Source organism: Arvicola amphibius, chromosome 4 (genome assembly GCF_903992535.2).
Source record: "Arvicola amphibius chromosome 4, mArvAmp1.2, whole genome shotgun sequence".
In the NCBI taxonomy this organism is placed as follows: domain Eukaryota; kingdom Metazoa; phylum Chordata; class Mammalia; order Rodentia; family Cricetidae; genus Arvicola; species Arvicola amphibius.
In genome coordinates, this window is record NC_052050.1 from 32,399,680 (window position 1) to 32,417,814 (window position 18,135).

The following is an 18,135-nucleotide window of genomic DNA, read 5'->3' on the forward strand; positions in this document are numbered from 1 at the left end:
TGCCACTGTAGCTTCTGGTTGAGTAGGTGTGGACTGGGGCCCAGGCTCTTGGATTTCAAGCAAGTCCCCAGGCCATGCCAATACTGCTGTGGCCCTTCATCCAGGGTCTGCTGCTTTGCATTTTACCCAGTGCCCGCCTGAGGCTGCAGGGAGGTACTTTAGAGCGTGGTCTGGGCAGGAGGTCAGCACGCTGCTTGGCATGATCACCGCTCCTTAGGGCATGGTGGGGACTGTGCTGACCTGTGTGTCTGAGACTGGAAGCAGTGCTGGAGGACGAGTGAGAAGAGTGTTCCCATCCCTTAGCCCGACTGCCCTCTGGTCTGAGGCTGGTGCTTGTCTTTCAGGGTAGCTGTGAGTCACATGTGTACTGATGTAGACAGTGGTAGATCACAGCTTCTATGGCTGTTGGTAAAGGTCTTTAATCCATCCCCCTGTCTCCCAGGCAGGGCCCTTCGGATCCTGTTTTGTAGAGAGCAGTTTCAGTGCTGTAGACATACTGCAGTAGAACCAGGCATGGTGCTGCACACTGGCCATGCTAGTGCTCAGGAGGCCATGAGTTGGAGGTCAGCCTAAGCTACATATACAGCAAGAGCCTGTCTTACAACAGAAGGGAAACAGAAGCATTACAGCCAGCCCAAGTCCTGTCAGAACACTGTCAGGCTGTGTTTCGTTCCCTCCTTTCTCGCCTGCCTTTCTCTCCATTCTGTCTGTCTAGGCAATCTGGCCAGACCCACCGAGATAGGCCCTCCTTTATCGCCAGGTTCTTCCACACCGTGAAAGCTCCTGCTTCCACCTTGTCACTTCCTGCCCGGGCTGTGTTCTTATCTGTCACTTTTGTACGCCAGCCCAGTGGAAAGCACCTCGGCGTCCTGCCTGTTAGAGGGTGGCCGCCCATAAATGGGCCAGCTGATTAGATTAGAGTGCCACCTGTGCCCCGGTGGGAGCCGGTTGGCCTTTGAGGATCAGCCTTGGCCTGTAAAGTGGACGGATGTACCCTCCTGTCTGCTGGGGCGTTGCTGGTTTGGTGGAGGTGCACACACTTTTTTGCATAGCTGCAGATAAATGGAGTGAGGCCTGCTTGCTTCGTTGGCAGCCTTTCTGTCTGAGCTATGCCTTGGGGGATGCATGCAGCTGGGGCTTCTCTGTTCGCCCACCTGCGTCAGAGAGGCATAGGCTCTGCCAGCAAGGTGGTTCTCCTAGACACAGTCCTGAAGTCTGCAGCATCTGAAGTAGCCTGCAGGTGACAAGATTGTTTTGCCCCAGTGAGTATCTGACCACTCCTTTTTCTTTTTCTTCTCTTCAAGATGACGACCACTTTTCACCCGAGGCAGACGCAGCCATGAGTGAGATGACAGGCAACACAGCACTGCTGGCCCAGGTGTGTGGTTGGGGCAGGAGGCTGGCAGACCAGCCAGGCACTCAGTGGAGGCTCCTACCTAGTGCAGCCAAATGTCCAGGCTTCTTGAGATCTGACATTTAAATTCCTTCTGTCCTGTGGCCATGAGCCTGGAGTGACTGTAAGCTTGAAGCGCATAAGCCAGGCCTGGTATACTCCTATGACCCCAGCACTCCAGGCTGAGTTTGAGGCCTGCCTGGGTTACATAGTAGAACTTGCGTCAAGTTTTAAAAACATGCACAGTGTAGCCTAAGCTGTTTCTATGCCTCATGCCCCTCCAGGTGACACGCTACAGTGCGACTGGCCTTCCTCTGATTCGGCTGTGGAGTGTGGTTGGAGAGGATGTGAGTCTGCCCTTTTCCACCCAGCTTGCTGTCGGCAGCAGTGGCTAGCTGGGAACCACTAGCATTGTGGACCAGTGCCACAGGGGACACTGGGTTCCATGGTTGGGCGTGGTGGTGTTAGTGGCATGTAGCAGGTGGAAGCTAGAAGTGCTATCGAACCTGTCACTTCTGGGACAGCCCCTTCCAACACAAAGGACCCTTAGTGCCAAGCTGGGGAGATCCTGCTCTAGATCCCCCAGGACCTCTGTCCGTTGTTCCTATCCTACTGTCAAGGCTCAGGTTTCTTCAAGCTGTTAGAGTGGCAACAACATGTAAGAAAGAACCCTGTTGTAGTTACGCCCTGGGCTGCACCTGTCCCTGGCTGATGACTGGGGACTTGGGTAGGGGAACCCACACTGTCTTGAGACCTAGCCCCAAGGTGCTGTGCGGAACTCTGAATAAAACTCTGTTTTCCAGGTGGTGTTGATAAACCGGTCGCTGGTGGAGCGAGGCCTTGCACAGTGGGTGGACAGCTACTATGCCAACCTTTGACCTCGGCCCCCTGAGCTACTTCAGTCTTTTTTGCACTGTTTAGATTGGGCTTGGCACTCAGGACAGAGATTTAACATCAGAGTAACAAACATTTGTTCTCTGGAGTCTTCTTTCCCCCATTCTATAGTCCTGCGGAAGCGTAAAACCTTAGGATGGGGTTCACCAGCCAGCTGGCTTAGCCCCGCTGGAGGCTGTTGGAAGGAAGGTCTCTTAACCAGCTTGTCCTGCTCCCGTTGCATCCTCTGCCCTCTCCCCACCCAAATCCCACACACTGCAGCAGGCAGGCCAAGGCGGGTGTGGGGCTGGCTGAGAGGGTCTGTTTCAGAGTCTTTATTCAGGGAATGAGACTTGGACCGACTGGTAGGATCCCTCCTATAGCTCACATGGATGAATTGACAGCATTTAGCCAGTTTTTATATACTTCCTCCAGGTCTCTAAGGAGCTCAGACTTTTTTAAACATAGATGTAAATATGGAGCAATCGTCACACCTGACCCCAATGAGAGGGGAGAGGGGAAGCTATTATCTTGCCAAGCCTGGTTGTAATTTGTAATCATTTTCTATTTGTGCAAACTCTGTAAATATGTTTAAAAATGTAACATTTTGTACAAGACACACTGGAGAACAAAGGGAACTCAAAACTCTTCTACATTCTTCACCCAGAAATAGAAGTCCATCCCACAAAGTGGGACTGCTGCCCCTGCTGCTCCAGCTGGGGGCTCCTGCTGCCCCTGCTGCCCCTGCTGCTCCAGCCGGGGGCTCCTGCTGCCCCTGCTGCTCCAGCGGGGGAGGGGGGACTGCTGCCCCTGCTGCTCCAGCCGGGGGGGCTTCTGCGGCTGCCTGTGCACAGACAGGAAGCTGTATGGGGAGATTGCCATTTGGGGATTTTTTTTTTCTGTACACATTTATTTAAAAAAAAATAACTCATTGAATTACCTTGCAGTGGTGTGTTTGACTCTTTTATAGGCTGTCATTAGCATTGTGCAATTTAAGGATAACTTAAGTATCTTGGACTTACATAAATCTTGAATTGTATAAACTACAACCTTGAGTCTATTTTTCTTCAGTGGTGGCAAAGATTTGGGGTTGGGGACTGAGGAGGATGATTGTGGTCTACAGAGGGTCCAGCTGTCGCTCTCCAAGGATCATGATAAAAGGGCCCATGCATGAGCTTAGAAGACATTTTGGCCAGCTCTTCCTCTTCATTTTACACCACCAGGTGGTGGCCAAGCTTCCTCTGGCTTCCGCATCCAGAGAGCACAGGTGTAGGGAGAGGACACAGAAGGTGGCAGGTAGAGAGGCACAAGCCTTCACAGTCCTGGTGACATCAGAATGCTTCCGTTGGGATGGACAGGGTGTTGAGACAGGCTCCGTGGGCCAAAGCTGCAGGATCTGGGGAGGAAGAAGACTCTTGGCCTCTCAGATCTTACGGTCTTATCCTTGGAGGATGGTTCTATAGGGCATGGTTAGAAATTGAGGAGGAAAAGCAGGTCGGAGGGCTAATCATGAAGGGCTTGTACTCTTCAGTCACTCGGCAGAGGAGCAGGTTTCTGCAGTTTTCCAAACAAGCTCATTGGATACTCCTGTTACATCAAGGAGCATCTTAGCACGAACCAGGAGTGTATGGGAGAAGAGACCTTGACTGACTGCTGGGGATGGAAGGCTGGGCTGCGATGTTGTACTTTGCCCAGTTCAATGCAGTTAGTGTCCTCTGAACACTGAGAGATACAGGGAGTGGCTGGTCATAGCAGAGCCTGGGTTCGGGGGCTATAGCGAGTACAGCTTTGGTTACACAGCATCAGCATCCAGCTCCAGAGAACTTAAGTCATTTGTAGCCATCCCAGGCTTACAATAAAACAAGATTCGGCATATTTCCATAGTGAGCCAAAGGGTGAATGCTTTTAATGTGTGATGAACTAGAAAGAAAAGATCAACCTCCACTGGCATTGTCATAGATAGACAAAGAATCTGGCTCTCTTTGTAGCCTGGCACTGTTCAGTAGAAATACAACCTGACTCACCAATGTGGTAAAAATTTTCCAAGAGTCAACAAAAAAAAAAAAAAAAGGAATTTTCTTTTTCATTTTGGATTTTCAAGACAGGGTTTCTCTGTGTAGCCCTGGCTGTGCTGGAACTAGCTCTTGTAGACCAGGCTGGCCTCGAACTCAGAGATCCACCTGCCTCTGCCTCCCAAGTACTGGGATTAAAGGTGTGTGCCTTTATTATTGTTGACTTTATTATTATTAAAGGCGACACCCTTTAATAATAATAAAGTCAATCTTACAAGACATATTTTGACCCAACTGCTTGTTGTCTTTACTGCACACCTGTCTGACACAGCTACTCCCGAATTCATTTGACGCATCTTTCCTCTGGGCTGTGATTTTGTTTTGTTTTCAGGACACAAGAACCTTAAATGTGAGAATGTGCGTGTCTTCTCGGCCTGCGAGGCAGCGTTGTTTGGCTGGAAATCTCTGGTTAACTGGGTGTCCCTTGCTAAGAGTTCTATCTAGTCCACAACAGAAATGTGACCTTCAGGCCTTTGGGACTTAAGTGTGAACGCTGGGTCCCGTCTGACCTATTGTGAGTTAGAAGTGGCATCACAGGGGCCGCAGTTACAAGAGCGCTTCTTGCTTTCCTCTTCCCCCTCTGCTTAGTGTCGGCCACGTTTAGCTAACCCTTGACGGAGGTAGGGGCGAGAAACAGGATGGTCGTAAGTCACCAAGATGGAGTTCTGTGTGTCATGTGATCTGTTCTAGCTCAGCCTGCTTGGTGGTGGTGGTTTAGGCACCTGCCTTAGCCTGTGTTCTATGGCCGCGAAGAGACACCACGGCCACAGCAACTCTTATAAAGGAAAACATGTAACTGGGCCTGGCTTACAGTTTCAGAGGTTTAGTCCGTTAGTGTCATGGCAGGGAGCATGGCTTCACTCTGGCTGACATGGCACTGGAGAGGTAGCTGAGAGTTCTACATCCACACTGGCAGGCAGCAGGAAGAGAGCGAGCCACTGGAATTAGCTTGGGCATTTGAAACCCCTAAACCCACTCCCAGTGACTCCCAACAAGGCCACACCTCCTAATCCCTGTCAGGTAATGCCACAACATTCAAATCTATGAGCCTATGGGACCATTCCTATTCAGGCCACCACAGCCCCCAACCATCTCTCTCCTCTCTGAAGACAGAACTCTGGCCGCAGGGTCATCTGTGCACTATGTTCTGCTTGACCTGGGCGAGTTCCCTGCTCTCCCTGTTCCCATAACTCTCACTCGGGAGGTGATGGGCTGGACAGATGGTTCAGTACAAATGCTAAGTGGGAAGACCTGAGTTTGGATCCCTAGACCTCACACAAAGCTGGATGCTGTGTGCATCCGTAATCCTAGTGTGGCCACGACGGGAGGAGACGACAATCCCCAGATTCTAGGGGTGGCTGTGTGCAAGCCTACCTGTCAGGGTGGAAGATGAAGACCAACACTTGACGTCCTGTGACCTTCATACATTTGCTGTGACATTAGTGCATTCCTGGACACACACCATACAATACCGCTCTTGCTCTCTCTCTACACACACACACACACACACACACACACACACACATTTTGGTTTTTTGAGACAAGATTTTTCTGTGTAACAAGCTCTGGCTGTCCCAGAACTCACAGAAATCAGGCTGTCTTTGAACTCGCAGAGATCCTCCTGCCTCTGCCTCCCAAGGACTGGGATTAAAGATGTGTGCCATTGCCACTCAGCTTTTAGCTATGCATTTTAAATGAAGGTGAATGTTAATAAACTTGCCAGGTTTGACTTGGGCATTAATCTGTTCCACAAACAAGGGCCAACTGAAGATTCCTCTTACTGTCTCTTTACAAAGACAGTGCTCTAAGTGAGATGTTGTCTGTTTCTTGCTAGAAGCAGGCCTAGCTGACATCTGGTGGAGACAGACGGCCGTGGTAGAGAAGCCCAGGTGCCCTTGGCAAGGAAGGCTAGTCCTACCTGCCTGCGCTGGGATGGAATCTTGTCCACCACAGCCCTGGGAAAGTACTCAAACTTTGGTGATGAGCAAGGGAACAGACTCTGGATCATTAAAATAAAGAACCAGGTTCAGTGACTTGTAGGCCCAGTTCCTTAGGAATTTTGGCACCCAAATTCCCGCAAAGAGCAGAGCCTGAATCCCAGAAGACATGGATTCAAGGCCAGACTCAGCTGATTCTGAGCCTAGTCCCTAGCTCACCAGAGGTTATCAGGACCCCACAGGGTAGTGAAGAATGGCCCCCAGATGATAGGTTACCATCATCTGTTAGAATCACTGGCCCACGTTCTCAGAGATGCTTCCTGAAGGTTGGGTTTGTCTCAGCTTTGTGGCCCCTAGCAGGCTTGGCATACACACACAGGAAACCTTTAATTGAGGTGGCTCACTTACAGTTTCAGAGGTTCAGTCCATTGTCAGCATGGTGGGGAATATGGCAGCGTGCAGCCATACGTGGAGCTGGAGCTGAGAGTGCTCTATCTTGTAGGCAACAGGAAGTCAACTGAAAGTCACACTGAGGAAGCTTGAGCCAAAGAGACCTCAAAAAGCCCTCCCTCGCGGTGACACACTTCCTCCAACAAGGCCACACCTCATTTGGGGGACATTTTCTTTCAAACCACCACACTCATTCACAAGTGCTGAGAGCATAGGATTGCACCACCATTAGGACTTCCTTTATGGTGGCCAGGCGGGCGGGCACCCTACCTACCAAGCCACATCCCCAGTTTCTTCTTTGACTTAAACAGTATTAGTTCATGTGGATGGGTGTTTTTTACCTGCAGGTCTGTTTGTGTATCCCATGAGTGCCTGCCTGGTACCTGAAGAAGTCAAAAGAGGGTTGTCGGATCCTTTGGAACTGGAGTTTACAGATGGTTGTGAGCTGCCGAGAACGCAAACCTGGACCCCTGGGAAGAACACCCAGTGCTCTTAACCACTGTATCACCTCTCCAGTCCCGCCCCCAGCCCTTTGACACTTAAAGGGTGAATGATAGACATGCATGGTCTCCTATGCAGCCCCGACTGTTTCTGCTAACTAGGGGACCATCGTTGCAGGAGGTCACAGTCCTTCAGACAGGGGCTCACATTAGAGGCTCACGCCGTTTGCTTTAGTTTACGTATAATGCTTGCAAGCGGCTGGATCCTAGCACAGGCCCACAGAACCAGAAATCGAAAGCTACATTTTTTTGGTCGGTACTGGGGCATGAACACAGACCTTCACACGTGTTCTCCCGCTAGGCTGTATTGCTTGTCTTTTCACGTTTTCATTTGGAGACAGTTGTCCGAGCCGGCCTTGAACTCACTCTGTAGTCCGGGGAGTGGAGGCAGGCCCTGAGCTTGTGACCCTGCCCTTTCCTTTTTATTTATATATATATTTTTTGTTCTCTGAATCTGAGTTTCAAACTCCCTTCAAACAAGAAGGATGACCTTGAATTTCTAACCCTCCCACATCTACCTTCCAACGGCTAGGAATGGGATTACAGGTGTGACCACTAGAGCCAATTTATGTGGTGCTGGAGAACAAACCTAGGGCTTCACGCAAGCCAGGGAGGTTCTCTATCAACAGAGCCGCATGCCCAGGCCTCAGTTTCTTCTGAAGCAGATATGTTTTTCCCCTGGGTTGAAGCAACGTGGAATCCTTGGTTGCTCTGGTGACTTGGCTTGTGGTTAGAGTTAATTGCTGCATAATCTGGGTGCTGTTCTGCTGTCTGCCATGTGTTCAGTGTTATACCTTAGGTCAGATGTTTCTGGAGGACAGTTACCAAAGGTTACACAGTTTCTAGACTCAAAACACCCACTTCCTGTTTCGTTTCTACCACATCAAGCAGGACATAGTTTGTAATAATCCTATTCTCCTGTAGTTTTTCAGACGATGGAAAGAGGTCACTTAAACAGTAAAAAGCCTACCTTTTTAAAAAAAAGGAGTCAGTAAAGGAGAGTATGTTTTTGAAGTTTTTGTAGTGGAGTAAGTCTCTGCGATGCACAGGGCAGATTGCGGCTGTTGCGATCTCTAGCCACTAGATGGCGCTACAACACAGGCTAATGTAAGTATCCCCTCCCTTGGCCTCATCCCTATCTGAGCACAGAGGTTCTCCTAGCTAGGTCTCATTATTGAACTTATTAGGAATGCAAATTTCCAGCTAGTATCCCAGACCTACTGAATGAGAACCGTGTAGCATTCTGTCCAGGTGGTTTAGATGAAGACTTGCGTTTGAAAGCCGCTGCCCTAGAATCCACCTTGGGGTAGCTTGGGGAGTGTGCCCCTAGAAAGCCGAGAGTGCTTGCTGGGGTGGGGTGAGGAACCCGGAAACGCCGCGGGTGAGGAAAGGAGGGTGGAGGGTGGAAGAAGGTCTCTGATGCAGGAATAGTTAATGCCAAGGATCTGTCCCAAACGGGAAGCTGATACGGACTGGGTAGCAAGGCTGTCTTTTTTTCTTTCAAATAGGCGAAATGCAAGTGGGGTCGGGGGGAGTAGTGGAAAGAAAGCGGGGCCTCTCCAAAGGGATCCCCTCCTCTAGGGAGACAGATCGTGAGCTAGCAGTTGGAATGGAGGCTGTCGGAGTTCTGCCGGGAGCCCCGGGGGCAGTTTGTGTCCTCATTGTAGCCGTACATCTCAGCCTGTTCTGAAATTTCACCAACCTACTACTGTGTTAATGGGTTGAAATCTTGCAACCCTCCCAAGATGACCCAGGAAAATGGATGCTCAGAAATAAAAAAAAAAAAAAAAAAGCTGGAGACGGGGTGAGAAAATCGCTAGTGAATTTAAAACCTTATTTTTGTCTTTTCGATCCCACCCGTCCCCTCAGGGAAGGCCAGTGCAGAATGAATTCATATCTTTTTTTTTTTTTTTGACACTGACAAAAATTCCTTGTGCGGGTCACTACCGAGGCTTCAAAGGGGTGACATATCATGCAAATATTTTTTTTCCAGCTGTGATGTATACAGTTTTTTGGTTTGATTTATTTTTGGTGTCAGAAACAAAATGGAAGTTAGCTCTTTAAAAATGAGCGTGGCTGGCTGAATAAATAAATAATATGCTGTTGGCCAGAGCCTGCCAGCACCTCCTTAATTGCCCATTGATTCTCTAATTCTCTGCACTTTACCATCTACGGGATTAAGAGGCCACAGAGCATGGAGATGTCTTTTGGGACACACTTCTTAAGAAGCAGGGGGTCTTGATGGTATAGTCCTTCCTGGGAGCTTTGACCTGGCGTTCTGAGGCAGAAGTGGCTCAAGAATGAGAGCCTGGTGTCTTCCCTGGGTCCTTCCCGAGCTCACCTTGACTTTCCTGCCACGAATATGTGTGTTGTGTCCGGAAGCCAAGAATGTGGACTCTGGTATGACACCCGTAGCAGCAGGGATCCAACTGTCCCTCCTGTTGGTCCCTGGATGTTGCATAGTCTGGTGTATCCTCCCTCCAGCAGTTGCTGGTATTCAGATCTTTCAAACTAGCCGGATAGACCCAACCACAGGCCCCGGGGTACCTCCTTTCTGCTAGGGGAGACTGTCCCGAAAGCTCCTTTCTGTCCCATTTCTGGAATGGATGCTGTGACCAGCCAGCCCCGCCCGCCTCCCCCCGCCCCTGCAACCTCCCTGCACTTCCTCAGAAGTCACCTAGCACCATCTGTCCAGCCTCCTCAGCTTCCAGACTCCACTTCTGTCTCCTCCAAATCCCTGCAAGCTACAGAAGCCCATACTCTCATCTCAGGCTGTCCCAAAGGAACCTTCTCCTCAATACAAGCCTCTTTAAGATTCTGCCCTGAGGCGCCCTTCTCTGGAGTCTCAGTCTCAGCACTCACCCCAGATGGGGTAAGGACAGGACCCGGCAATTGCTTCTCTGTAGAACATCATCTGCTTCCATGGGCCCTAGGGTGGGGATTCGCCTTCTCTTTCTGGGTCCATAGGGCTCATCATGTCTTCCACCCTGGGGGCACAATGCCAGTTACCTCTGCCTGCCCCGTTACCCCGAGTCTCCATGCATGTCTGTTTGGCTGTTGTTGGGGTCCTCATCAGAACATCTGCTCTGGGCTGGGGGCCAAGGCAGGGATGCCCGGGCAGGAGCCTTACCATTTGCCTTTGGGCCCTCAGCTGTCCCTCCTCTCTGTCTCCATTCCCTTTCTATCAGCATCTTCCTTGAATTAGAATTCTCACTCTTCCACTTATCAAGTCAGCATCGTGCCTGTCTGTCTCCTCCACTGTCAACATCCCCGCTCCCTAGTCTCCAGCAGCCAGAGCTCTGGGCCGCCCCTCTCTCCCTGGCAATTAGGATTCCTTCCCCGGCTCACGTCGGAAGTCTTTGTTCTTCTCCCTGAACATTCAAGTTAATTTCTACTGACTGTTTATTCAGCCTTTGTACTGTCTGGCTTGCTACTTACTCAAGAAAGCAGGCCCTCCGAGGCAAAGCGTGGGGATGTGGGGGACTCAGAGCAACAGTTTAGGACAGGAAGGAAGACACTTCAGAGGAGGAGGGGGCCAGACAGGAATTCTCAGGGTCCTGGAGACCAGGATTGGTATCGTGAGCCCTGGGAGGGGAGGGGAAAGGAGAGTAGGAAAGAGAAGGGGAAGAGGGCGTAGGTGGGGGCACAGAAGAGCTGGCCTCAACTCTCAGGCCCCACTTCTTGTGTCTGGGGGCATATGTGCATGTAAATACATATGGAGACAGGTGCACTCCAACTTACCTAGAGACCTGCTGTGTGGAAAACCAAACAAAACAAAACCAGCATTAGCCGTGCAGACTTGCCCTCCATGTTAGCCTTTTGTTCTGCCAAGCGTTTGAGAATTTAAGAGGGGATCGTGGGCCAGCAAAACATCATGCTCCATAGATACAGGAGAATGGATCCCATGGGGAGGGGCACTGAGCAGGGAAGGGATAGGGAGCAGAGTAGGGAGGGAGAAGGCTGGGATGGGTGGTGGGTGAGGGGAGGTCTCAGGACCAAGGACCACGTGAAGGTCCTGTGGAGTTGCTGGCTGGCTAGGAGACAGTGTCATATGGCTCCTAACTGGAGATTGTGCTCCTGGGGGCAGCCCCAGCCCTAGTCCTTTCTAGTTTTTTTTTTTTTAATAATTCTGAGAGACATTATTGCTTAAGTCCCAGACTATTCTCAAACAGAGACTCTCCTGCCTCAGCCTCCTGAGTAGATGAATTTGTAGGTACTTTCAACTGGCCTGGCTGCAGTCTGTCTCTCTCTCTATAGGTGACATAGATATAGATAATATATAATATAGATATAAATATAGATATTATATGATATAGATATAAATGATATATAACTACAGTTAATATTATGATATAGACATAAATAATGATATAGGTCTAGATTATATAAGAGATATACAGATGAATATAGGTAATAAATGATATAGATATAGATAATAGATTATATAGATATCAATAATAGATGATATAGATAATATAGACAATATAGATATGGTCCTACTATGTAGGCATGGCTAGGCTAGCGCTTTCTATGTAGACCAGGTTGGTGATGAACTTCTCCTCCTCCTCCCAACTCCTTAACACTTGATTTACCTGAGTGTGCTCTCATGCCTGGCTATAATCTCTTGAAAGCGCAGTGGAATGTGTTTGTAGCCTTGGCTGACATTGAATTTTTAATCTTCCTGCCTCAGCCTCTGGAGACTACAGGTGTGTGCCACCAAATGCCCTGGGTTTTGTTCCCAGCACAAAAAAAGTGATGGAGGATGTCTTAGGGTTTCTGTTGCTGTGATGAGACACCATGACCACAAGCAACTTGGGAAGGAGAGGGCTTGTTTGACTCACATTTTCATAGCACTGTTCATCACTGCAGGATGAACATCAGGACAGGAACTCAATCAGCGCAGGAACCTGTAGGCAGGAGCTGATGCAGAGGCTACACAAGAGTGCTGCTTACTGGCTTGCTCTATGTGACTTGCTCAGCCTGCTTGTACCCACCCCCTCAAGATCTATCGATCTATCTATCTATCTATCTATCTATCTATCTATCTATCTATCTATCCACAGTGTCCTGTCTGCCTGTTTGCCTGCACGCCAGAAGAGGGCACCAGATCTCATTACAGTTGTTTGCTAGGAGCTGAACTCAGGATCTCTGGAAGAGCAGCCAGTACTCTTAATCTCTGAGCCCTCTTTCTTTCTTCCTTTCTTTCTTCTTCTCCTTCCTTCCTTCCTTCCTTCCTTCCTTCCTTCCTTCCTTCCTCCTTCCCTCTCTCCCTCCCTCCTTCCCTCCCTCCCTCTCTTTCTTTCTTTTTTTTTTTTGATTTGAGACAAGGTTTCTCTGTGTAGCCCTTGCTGTCATGGAACTCACTCTGTAGACCAGGCTGGTCCTGGACTCAAAAAGATCTGCCTGCCTCTGCCTCCCAAACTCCCGAGTACTGAGATTAAAAGCTTGCACCACCACAAGTGCCCTGCCTCAACTTGCTTTCTTATAGAACTCAGGATCATTAGCCCAGGAATGGTACCATCCACATGGGCTAGGCCCTCTCAAAGTAATCATTAATTAAGAAAATGCCCTACTGGTTTATCTACAGCCCAATCAGGTGGAGGCATTTTCTTAATTGAGGGTCCTCCTCTCAAGAGACTTTAGCTTGTAGCAAGTTTACATAAAACTATTTAGCATAGTGAATAAACTTTTTTAAAAAATCAAGATAGAGTCTCTCTATTCAGCCTTGGCTGGCCTGGAACTTACTGTGTTGACCAGGCTGGCCTTGAATTACTAGAGATCCACCTGTCTCTGACTCTGGAATGCTGGAATTAAAGGCATTTGCCAACCCACCCAGTGAATAATTTTTTTAAAAGTATAATGGATTTCTTCCTTTTTTCTTCAAAGAAATCTTTCCAAACTCCATTATGAAAAATAAACAAAATAAATATTTTATTTGTATAAATTTACATGCTTGGGCTAGGGGTATAGCTCAGTGGTAGAACTCTTGTCTGATATGCATGAAGTTTGACCTCAGCCTACAACAAGTAAAAGTTAAAAATCAAGCAAAGTGGTATGTTGATGTGTGTAGGAATTTACCCATAAAATGATGATTATTGAAATAGATGAAATTTGGATTAAATTCGATGAGGTGACCTGGATTGAAGCTGAGAACCAAAGGCCCTCAATGGGAAGCTGTGCAAAGTGAAATCCTTTCTTAGCAGCAGGAGGGGCGTGTCTCTCAGTTCTGAGGGCAATGTTAGGAGAAAACAATGCTGGGGAAGCTCACTTAGAAGCTGCCGTTTTCCTGCAGATAGAAATTACTACTGAGAAAAGCTTCCTTCCCGAGCCTTTATGGCATCCATGAATAGATTTCACAAATGGGCAAATATAAATCCAAGGCCCTGGCTACAGAAGGCAGGGAGCTCCTTCCGTCCACAAGTTACTGCTACCCTTTGTTTGCTTTGATCTCACAATATTGAGAGAAATCTTGCCTCTGGCAACCAAGTCATTGGAAATGGCATCGGGTTTGAACGGCTCCTTCACTGTGGTCTCAGGCTCCTTGAGCCCCTAGAAGGATGGAGGGGAGGAGACGCCACATCGGCGCAATGCAAGTCTGTGGGTCACCCTTTGCCTTTGTTAAAGACAACAATAATAAAAATATGGAGAACAATTGAGGAAGACAGCAGACGCCCTCCATATATATGTACACACATTTGTGCATTCACACACACACACACACACACACACACACTCAGACACACGAGAACCAGTTTGTATACCGGGAGCGGCAGGTACTTAAGGACGGGCCGTTCTCAGATTCTGGGTTCCTTCCATGCCTGAACTTGTGGGTTTTTGGCGTCTGGAGCTCAGACGCTTCGCAATAGATTCCCTACCTCAGAGCACGTGACTGCAACCAAGCTCTTAATAAATCAGCCGGGAGCCCGCGCCCGGGCAAGAGCTTCCGCCGTACATCATTTTTGTTTTCCTTTTGGGAAGAACAACCATGCTACAGCGATAACCTGCCACGTATATGTCTCAAAGCCCTATTTATATAGCCATATGGATAAACATATATAAATAGGACTCTGGGATAATAGATTAAGGGGTCTGCTCATCCATTGAAGACTTATGAGGCTTTCAGGACCGAATGGCGGCCTGATTCAGTAAGAAAAATGGGTCTCCGGTAGAACAGTGCCCGAGAATCCGATGAGCCCGTAACCCAGGAGAAAGCCCATCGATGGAGAGGCGTGAAGGGGCTGTAGCAGGAATGAGCTGGGCAAAGCCGTGAACCCTGAGCCGTCTTCTCAGCTTGGCTGTTTTCCTGGGTGACCTTGGGAAAGTCACTTGCCTTCTTTGAGTTCCTTATGTATAAGTGAAAATCTGGACTCACTGGCTGCAAAGCCCCTCTCGGCTGTCATGTTTAAATGATGCTGAGGTCTGTGGTCACCTTCTTTGGGTGGGAAAGATTAGGAAAGCTCAGTTTATTGACATTTTCTGTAGTTCTTGACTGCTCACTGGCACGACTCATGGATCTCCTACCTTCTGGAAGCTTCCATAGAAGGGGTCTGTGTCTACTAGGAGCCAAGTCCCTGGGATCGACTAAATAACAATACCCAATACTGTTACTTTTTGGGATCTGAACATCCAGGGCATGGTGCTTGTCACTTGGATCTATAGACAGTATTTCCTATTGGCTAGTAGCCAGGCACCGTCCTGTGAACGCTACAGATGTCATCTCAGTTTGTCCCCAAGGTGGGAACCATTGTCCTTAGTTATAGATGACAAAATCCAGAGGGGCCCAGACTGTTGTCCCAGGCCATACAACAGCGGTGGCATGAACCAGCACATGTAGGCAGAGTTTGTACCCCGAGTCTGGACCCCACATCATGGACTTCTGGTTCGCAAGGGCACGCACTGGGGCTCCCAAAGGAGAACCCAGGCAAGAGCTCCACGGTGAGCCACCAGGTTGCTCCTGGGCATTTCCCAGCCCGTCTGTGTTTTGGGGACTGGTTACAGGGAAGACGCATGCTTGCTGTTGGGAGATTTCTTTCAGTTTTTCAAAGACAGCTTTTTTTTTTTCTTGCAAAAGTCTATTTACTGGAGAGCCTTACAGGACCCAAGATAACCAGGCATCGGCCATGCTTCAGTGAACCCCAAATCAAAGATGGACTAGATAACCCGTAGCTGATGCATTACCTTTGAGCATTCAGGCCCTCTCTGGTGGCTGAGGCCAGGCTTTTGCGAGTTGATGAGAAGGCATTTCTCCTGGGGTGTGGGGATGCAGCTGGCGTCAGATCAGGCGCTGCTGCAGAGGGGAGCAAATGGGACATGGGGAGTTAATCCCGGGGCCCCTTTCTAAGACCATGGATTCTGTGACAGCTGGCTTCCTCCGTGACCCACCCTCATCACATGGTCAGACAGTGACCCACCCACACCAAGCACCTGCCATGTGCTGAGCCCAGAGCTGAGGGTTGGTTGTGTTCTCCAAATGCCTCCTGGATGGCCCTGCTATTACCTCCACACGACTGACTGGAAACTGAGGCAGGGAGGTGAAGCAGTTGGCTTCCACGCCTCGCCTCGTAGGAAACTGAGCTTCACCTGGCTCAGGCTGGCTCAGGGCGCGTGGCTGGTAACATCACTCTCTGACGCCTCCAGGACTAGTCACACTTGTAGGAAGTCAAAACACAAGAACTGTTGTTTAAAGTGTTTTCCTCTTGAAAACTGGAGCACACGAGCATGCATACGTGGGTCTGTGTGCACATTTGTGGGTGTGCGTGAGCCGGGACCAGAGGTCAGCAGTAGTCGTCATCCTTGTTTGCTCTCCACCTCGTGAAATGTTTGCTCATTGTTGAGTGTCTCTGCATACACATGCGTCCTCCTGCCACAGCCTGCGTATGGAGGTCACAGGGTAATTTTTTGGAGCTGGTTCTTTTCTCCTACCTTTAAGGGGCTCCAGGTATTAAGCTCACATTGCCAAACTTGAAGAACAAATGTATTTACCCACTGAACCATCTTGGCCATACCCACCTCTCTCTCTCTCTCTGAACCTGGTATTCACTGAATCAGACTGCTAGCCAGTGAGCCCTAGGGACCCACCCGGACCCACCCTCCCTTCTCTGTCTCCCTAGTGCTGAGATGGTTGCCCCACCCACCTTGTTCTCTGAGTGCTGGGGATCTAAACTCAAGTCTTGATGGCAAGCACTTTACAGATTGAGCCATTTCTCCACAGTCCTTATTTTATAATTATTAAGATTTTTATAGAGCTTTATTTTAGTTTTAGGTATGTGTGCATCTCTCTCTGTGTGTATATGTGCAAGTGGGTGCAGTACCCATGGAGGCCAGAAGAGGGTGTCAGATCCCATGGAACTGGAGTTACGGGTGGTTTGAGCTGTGAATGCTGGGATCAGAACTCCGACCCTCTGAAAGAAAGAGCAAAAGACTCTCTTAACCATTGCTCCATCTTGCCAGCCCTTGGGTATAGCATTTTAAAAACATGTACCCGAGCAATCACTATCTAGTTCAGAATATTTCTGACGTCACACTGTCTTCCCATGTCCCTTCTAAGTTCCCATAACCCATAACAACATTATGGCTGCTATTATTACTGTTTGGCTTTGCCTGATCAAGTTTCATATCAATGGGCTAACACGATGTGCATTCTTTTGTGTCTGGCTTGGCCTCTGGTACGTGGCATCTGTGAAACTATTCATAGTTTTACAGAGAGCAATCGTCTTTCTAAGCTCTGACAACATAGAACACACGTTTAAATTTGTAGGATGAATGTGTGTTCAGATTTCTTCAGAGGCATCGGATCTCCAGGGGCTGGAGCCACAGGCAGTTGTGAGCCATCCAGCGTAGGTGCTGCAATCTTTGGGTCCGCTGGAGGAGCCCTGTGTGCTCTTAGCTCTCCAGCCTGGTCACCTTCTCAGTGCATGAAAACAGCATTTTTGAGACAGGTCACAGTTTTGTTTTATCTTCTAAAGTGTTAGAGTTTGGAGAGGCTGTCTGTGGGGGCTGGGCCATGTGTTGGTACCCACCAGTATTACCTCTGGTAAAAACAAAAGCCTCCATGTGAGCCCCCCTCATCGCAGGAACTGCAGAGCCTCTCCTAGCCAGCCTCACTTGCCCAGACGATTTCCAAGTCACGAAGAGAGGGGCTGTGAGGGAAAGAATGAGGCAGAGGGAGACAGGAGGGACGGTGTAGCCACCTGCATCAGTGACACCCTGCGCACCTTCGGAAAGACATGTGGACAGCCACCCTTTAGGCCTCTTTGCTCCGTTCAGTGGGCACTCAGGGCTGCTCCCATGAGCCCAGGTGCTGCCCTGGTCTTGTTTATTGTTCCAAGAGCCCCTGTGGATTTGCTGGTGTTCACTAGCCCGCTGTGTCTAGTTAATACCCATTCTCTCTCTCATCTTCTCAACCCTGCATTCGTAAGGGAAAATGCAGAGCAGAAGAGGTCACCTGCACAGAGCCTAACACACACACAGTTCCTAAGTGCATCTCCTACAACATGACACTCCACACTGATTCCGGAGGGCAGTCAGAAACCACATGGCTTTCTGGTAAGGGACATCTCCATTGTTGGCTGTTGGCATGTGCAATGTGTACAGGTAGGTGCACACATACAAGAGTGTGCCTGTGAGCATTAATGCTCGCATTAAAGACTAAACATAATAGGTGTTATGTTTTCTATTGCTGTGAAGAGACACCTCGACTACGGCAACTCTTCTTATAAAGAAAACATTTCATTGGGGTGGCTAGCACACGGTTATTCATCAGTGAGCTGACTTTGTTTTTGAGTCAGATCTTGATATGTATCTCAGGTTAGCGTAGAATGCATAGCAATCCTCCTACCTTACCCCCTACCTGACTCCTCCCGCCCCCTCTAATCCCAATTTGAGAGGTAGAGGCAGGAGGATCTGGAGTT

At 49.1% G+C, this 18,135-nt stretch overlaps 1 protein-coding gene across 3 annotated transcripts in view; it reads left to right on the top strand.

Annotated features, from left to right (window-relative positions):
- Akap1 (A-kinase anchoring protein 1) overlaps positions 1-3,315 on the top strand; it is a 31,239-nt gene extending 27,924 nt beyond the window's left edge. For all 3 annotated transcript variants that reach the window (XM_038325677.1, XM_038325679.1, XM_038325678.1), the window contains exons 9-11: positions 1,305-1,378; positions 1,678-1,740; positions 2,197-3,315. In XM_038325677.1, coding sequence (XP_038181605.1) covers positions 1,305-1,378; positions 1,678-1,740; positions 2,197-2,271 — 212 coding nt within the window. In that variant the 3' untranslated portion in view covers positions 2,272-3,315. The remainder of the gene's footprint in view (positions 1-1,304; positions 1,379-1,677; positions 1,741-2,196) is intronic.
- Positions 3,316-18,135: the final 14,820 nt, after the last annotated feature.